At 35.4% G+C, this 6,226-nt stretch overlaps 1 protein-coding gene across 1 annotated transcript; it reads left to right on the forward strand.

The window, feature by feature from the left end:
* Positions 1-4,747: 4,747 nt before the first annotated feature.
* On the forward strand, positions 4,748-5,323 carry LOC138906271 (uncharacterized). Its single transcript, XM_070194806.1, has one exon. The coding sequence runs from the start codon at positions 4,748-4,750 to the stop codon at positions 5,321-5,323; it is 576 nt and encodes a 191-aa protein (XP_070050907.1).
* The last annotated feature ends 903 nt before the right edge of the window (positions 5,324-6,226 follow it).

The raw sequence follows: 6,226 nt of genomic DNA on the forward strand, positions 1-6,226 counted from the left end.
TTAATAATCAAAAATATTTAAAAGCACATCAAAAAAATCATAGTCAAATTTGACTTTCGAAAACCTTCACATACATAAAGATTACAAACGCACGAGTACATAAATAAGTGTCAAATTAAAATGATAAAACTTTGGCTAGTCTGTTTATATCATGCAGACGTTCAAATTAAATGATCAATTTGTTGAAATTTTAATACGAACGAACAACTTATATCGGAGTCGAAAAACCATCGCTATTTACATCACTGTTCTTGTCTCTTTTTCTCCTTATCTTCGCAATGATTTTGCATACGTACAGAGTTATAACTAATCAATCAAAAAGTCAGATTCAATGAAAACAAAAAACACACGCGCACACACACACACCATAAGGCAGTTCAAGAGAAAGAAAATCAAACGCTGCATCAACATTTAAGAAGCATGCGTATAGCATAACAAATGGCAGTCTAGTACACGAAGTATCTCGCATTTATAAAGTGTAAGAGGAAAGACCGTATTCCAAAGAAGTGTACTGTAGGCTGCCTAGCTAACCTGATTCAAACATCAGTGGATTATTCCATCGCTTGAACCAGTTATCTATAGGTCACCCGCGAGATAATTTTACCATTGCTCCAAAACCTGCTCCAAGCATGCGTATAGCATGTGGAAAAGAAAGAATATTTTCCATAGTCCAAAGTATACTACTCTTTGCAGCTTTCAGCTTCATATATAGTTGTAGAAGAATATTGTGTTTTCATGTATGATTTCATCCGGTGAGAACGAGTGAAGCTGTCGGAGCATGACCTAACTATAGTCAAAATTTGTTTTTCTTTATTCCTTTCCAATTTTATTTTGGCCAAGGTTAGATCATGCTGGCAGCTTCACTTGTTCCCGCTAAACGTTGAATAAGAATCAATAACTAGCACTCCAATATATAAGCTCCTTGGTCTCTTTGCTTTTGTATTTGGACATTGATTCTAAAACATCTCGTGCATATAAGAATACAGTACTCTAATGTTTGACTAGATATTGAATTTAAAAAGAAAAAAATAACACATACAAAATGTACTTTTAGAACATGTGATTTTAAACATACATGATACAACAATGACACTCTATGTAATTTCACAATTAGGGTTTGAAGAGTATAGTATATACGCAGTCTTACCCCTACCTTGTGAAGGTAAAAAAATTATTTTCGATAGACCCTCGACAACTTAAACAAGGCACATTCATAGCATTATTTAAAAGAAGTACAATAGTGAAAAAGCCTTAAAAAGAAATAGTATCAACAACCAAGATATTAAGATAACCGAAACAAGAGAAATATCATATCATGAACATGTTAAACATACATTATATTTCGAGTATATGACTACTGGAGCAAGTTAAGAACATGTCAAGAACATGTTATCAAAAATCAAAATGAACAAACTAAAAGGAAGAAGCAGTAAACTACGAAATTGAGATTTTTGTGAATAAGCCTAAAATGAAAACATGTGAGTGCCAACATTTTTTTTTTCTAAAGCAGAAATTTTGATGTTTCTTTCACCTCTTCAAAACCAACGAAAGTGAGAAAGAATATTCACATAAGTATGACAAATGCTAGCTACTAAACAATACTTGCAATTAAGGATGGAAAAGCAAGCAAGAGAAAGATTGGTGGTAAAGAGACAAGGATATATGAAGCTAAGGAGTTGTCTTGGTCTTTATTTATACCAAGTGATTAACAAGTGAAAAAGACACAAAACTTAAAGGCTAAAGCCTAAAATGAATTAATAAAGTTATTGTGAGCAGCTAACCATTAAAGAGGAAGAGAGAAGAGGGGTTGGTGGGAGAAAAAAGAGTTTAGGTTTGCAAGTGCATTTACAAGCAACAAATTGGTTACTATAGTAGCCACTAGCCAGTTTTTTTTTCCTAGAATAGATTTTTCATATTATATTTTACTTCAATACAATGATATTCTACGAAGGAAAATATTCACGTAACTGCGTTAGAAGATTCAATTATTAAACTCTTAGTGGGCGTTTGGATGGGAGAATTGTAAAATTCCGAAAAAAGTGAAAAAATTCCGAAATTCCTCTTAGTGGGCGTTTGGAAGTTAGAGTTGTGTTTGGACATGAATATAATTTTGTGCTGTTTTTGAATTTTTGTGAGTGATTTTGAAGAGAAAATTTTGAAAAACAGCATTTTGAAGTTTTTCAAATTTTCTAAATATTCTGAAATTCATCTTCAAATGAGAATTAAAAATTTTATGATCAAACATTAATTTCGAAAAAAAGTAATTTTTTTTAAAAAAAAAGTGAAAAATTTTATTTGGCCAAACGGCCCCTTAGAATTTCTTCAAGAAAAAGCTATCGAATACTCTTTTAATGAAAGTTTGGATGGGAATTTGCAGTAATTCAAGCGTTATAGTGCCGCGAAAAGACTGAAATTTAAGAAACAAACTTCAATGGTAGATTTCTTCCATTAAACTTGTCACATTAAGCTAATCTTACGCTGGATCTCAAGGTCTTCTAGAAATATCCACTATTTAAGTTGAGTTTATTGATAATAATGATGTTTGGCTAAGTTTATAAACTGATCAAACTGAACTAGCTTATAAACACTTGTAGCTTATTTATACATTTGATAAACATTTGTATTTAAAAGCCAAAGTAGTCAAAAGTAATGTGTTGGTCTCTCCCAACTTATGATTTTACAACTTATAAGCATTTTTGGTTTGAACAAGTGTTCTACTTTTTATCCTGATATCTTTCTAATTTCAAAATACTCTTCCTAAACATAAGTTTTAATTATCTCTCTATTTTATTTTCGGCATTGTTCTTTTTAATGTAAAAATATACTTTTGAATTTTTATCTTCTTAAAATACTTTTAATGATATTCCGGTCAATTTAACAGAAAATGCATCTATCATCATGTTTTTATCAAAGATTGCTTATTATGAGGTTCAACACGTTTATCAAAATATATTCTAACTACTTATTTATAAAATTAATTTCAACACCTAAAGATACTTTTCAGTACGTGATATTTATCAACTAATTATAATTAGCTAATCGGAACAAGCACTCACTAGTTCATCTAATTAACCAGGCCACAGGACTTATTTCTCAGTCATCAACTCGAAGAGACCTAAAATTGTTTATTTGTTTATAATTTATAACGTTCCAGCTGGTACAGCCAAGATTTCTTACTTCATTTAATAACAAGTACAAGCATGATCTCTGGGTCTGAAAAGCAAAATTTGTCTTATTTTCTTGAACCAGCTAGGGTTTGTACAAATAAACTCAGTGCAGGTCTCAGGTTGGTCTCAGAATAGGTCAAACTTTTCTTTCGTATCATTAACTATTCACTATCCGTCCAACTACTATGTACGTCTTAGTATATATCCCTTCAATCTTAATTTAATATGGTATTATTTCATTGGAAACGAAGTTTAAGAAATATTTTTCTAAAAAAACTTGTAATCTAAAACAAGTTACTATATGTGATTATAAATCATCATATTAAGTATAAAATAGAAAATTTATATTAAATTAATTTTAAATATAAAAATATATTATTCTTTTTTAAAAAAACTAAAAAAAAAAGTATATCACATAAATTGGGACGGAGAAAGTAATATTTACGTAGTGAATAGATAATATATGTATATAGGGTAAAATATGCGATGCTACGTGGCCGTCCAAAAGAGAGACACGTGGAACCTAAAACAGGGGATAGCTAAAATCGAAGGCAATTGTCCCGTCTCTCACCGGAAAGAATAACGCTCATAAAAATGCAATAAATACTCTTCGTCCGATAGCATTTAATGGAGAGTATTCCACAACATTTAGTGCGCTGCCCGTTACAGAGAATTTATGCTCACCGTTACACCCTCTTCAATGACCCTCATAATTTACATTAAAGAAGCGCATGATCCTAGGACCTTTTTCCCTAGATGCAACTATAAATAGTGAGCTCAGTTATCATTGTAAAAGAGAGGGCTTTCTTGGCAAACCTACGTTATAATCAATAAAAAGCTTTATACAACTTTACTTTCATGTTCTTTGTTTCCATCATTGTTGTACCCGGAAGCTCTGTTCCCGAATCTTTATTGTTCGTGATTTTATCTTCATTTCAAGGCTAAGTATTGTGCATTTTCTTAATTATTTCATTATTTCAGGATCAAATTAATTCACTTGTCTAGAAATTATGTATAAATTCAATTGTACCGTTTTTCGGAAAAACAGTTTGGCACCCACCGTGGGGCCTAGACAGCCATGTAATTAAGTTGATCCTTGTCTTTTTTCACTAACGTGTTTTGGTTCATCTTAGAAAAAAAGTCATAAGAAATGGCAGAAAATAGTGTTAACAACGCACACAATCCTAAGGTTCAAGGATACCAGCCTCACCTCGAGGATTCAGTCAGTGACACCCACAATGAGGGAAACGATGCCACGTCGGTTCACAATAGGAGGTACCCACAACATGTTCGGGAAGAAACCCCCGATGATGCTGAAGAGGAACATGTTGTTGATGCAGTAAGGGTCCTATAAGAACAACTAGCGATCTTCTAAGGGCCTGTTTTTGCCCTACGAACAGACCGAAGGCCGCGGCAAAGGCTTCCAGTCAGCATACAGGTTCACTATCGACAGAAGGACTGATCGCGGTCAGAATAATAGATCATTGCAGGACAAAGAAGTGGCTGGTACGCGGGATCCTTCCTACCCCGAGCTGTAAGAATACAATTTCAATGTTAGTGTAGTAGAGTTGGAATCAGCCATGAGAAATGTCAAAGAAGCACGGTTCCCGAAACTGATGAGATCTGATCCCAGCCAAAGGGATCCCAACTTATGGTGTGAATACCACGGGACGAATGGACACCGAACTGGGGACTGCCGACATCTCCGGAAAGAAGTGGCAACACTGTTGAAGAATGGGCATCTCAGAGAATTCTTAAGTGATCAGGCCAATAACAACTACAGTCGCAACCGCGATAAAGCGGAATCCTCGAAGGCAGGAGAAAATCCTCCTCGACAGACGATCAACATGATTTTTGGGGAGAATGAAATCAACAGGGTCACCTTCTCGTTAGCAAAAAAGACGAAGGTATCAATAAACCATAGCAAAAGACTCCGGGAAGTTGCTGAAGACGACATCACTTTCACGGAGAAAGATGCAAACAGATTGTTGCTATCGCACAACGATGCATTGGTAATTTCTTTAAATGTGCTTGATTTTAAAATCAAACATGTTCTAGTGGATCCAAGAAGTTCAGCCAACATTATAAAATGGAGAGTATTGAAGCAAGCTAAACTCACCGGAAGCAACATTCCGGCCACAAAACTCCTCGCCTGATTCAACCTTGCGGGTGTGATAACCTGAGGAGACATTTTGTTGCCCATGAACGCCCAGGGGGTAATGAAAATGACTCTTTTTGAAGTGGTAGATGGTGACACGGGATATAATATTATTCTGGGAAGACTATTGTTACAATAGATGAGAGCTGTACCGTCAACATATCATCAGCTGCTGAAATTTCCATCGCCCGAAGGAATTAAAAAGATGAGAGGTGATCAACCGGCAGCAAAAGAGATGAATGCAATTTCGATTTCTAGTAGCAAAGGGAAGTAACGCATGGCATAGCAACTACAGGAATCGGTGCCCGCTCCGAAATCGGATGAAGTTAGCCCAGGGGTAGAGGCGTCGGAATCTTATCAGGTGCCAAGGTATTTCCAGGTACCAGAAGAGACGAATGTAACAAAATCCACAACGGAAGAGCTCGAGCAAGTTGCATTGTTTGAAGAGTTCTTAGAAAGGAAATTCCACTTGGGGACAGGACTGCATCCCGAGCTCAGGTCCTGCTTTATTAAACTTCTTAAATTTAATGTCGGTTGCTTTGTTTGGTCACATACGGATATGACAGGTATCCCAACGGAGGTGGACGTACATAAGCTAAGCTTGGATCCCAACATCCCTCCGGGAAGACAAAATAAATGCCCTATTGCGGAGGCCAGGAACAAATTCGTCAAAGAAGAAGTAACCCGCTTACTCGATATCGGTTCGATCCGAGAGGTAAAGTATCCAGACTGGCTAGCTAATGTAGTAGTAGTTCCTAAGAAGAACAATAAATTTTGCATGTGTGTAGATTAAATATATTTGAATATGGTATGCCCGAAAGACTCATTCCCACTGCCAAACATCGATCAAATGATTAATGCTATGGTCGAGCACGAGTTAATGAGTTTCCTCGATGCTTAT

Source organism: Nicotiana tomentosiformis, chromosome 2 (assembly GCF_000390325.3).
Source record: "Nicotiana tomentosiformis chromosome 2, ASM39032v3, whole genome shotgun sequence".
NCBI lineage: Eukaryota > Viridiplantae > Streptophyta > Magnoliopsida > Solanales > Solanaceae > Nicotiana > Nicotiana tomentosiformis.

Excerpts from the sequence above, each read along its gene's own strand:
- LOC138906271 (XM_070194806.1), top strand. The coding sequence starts at position 4,748 with ATGAGAAATGTCAAAGAAGCACGGTTCCCGAAACTGATGAGATCTGAT.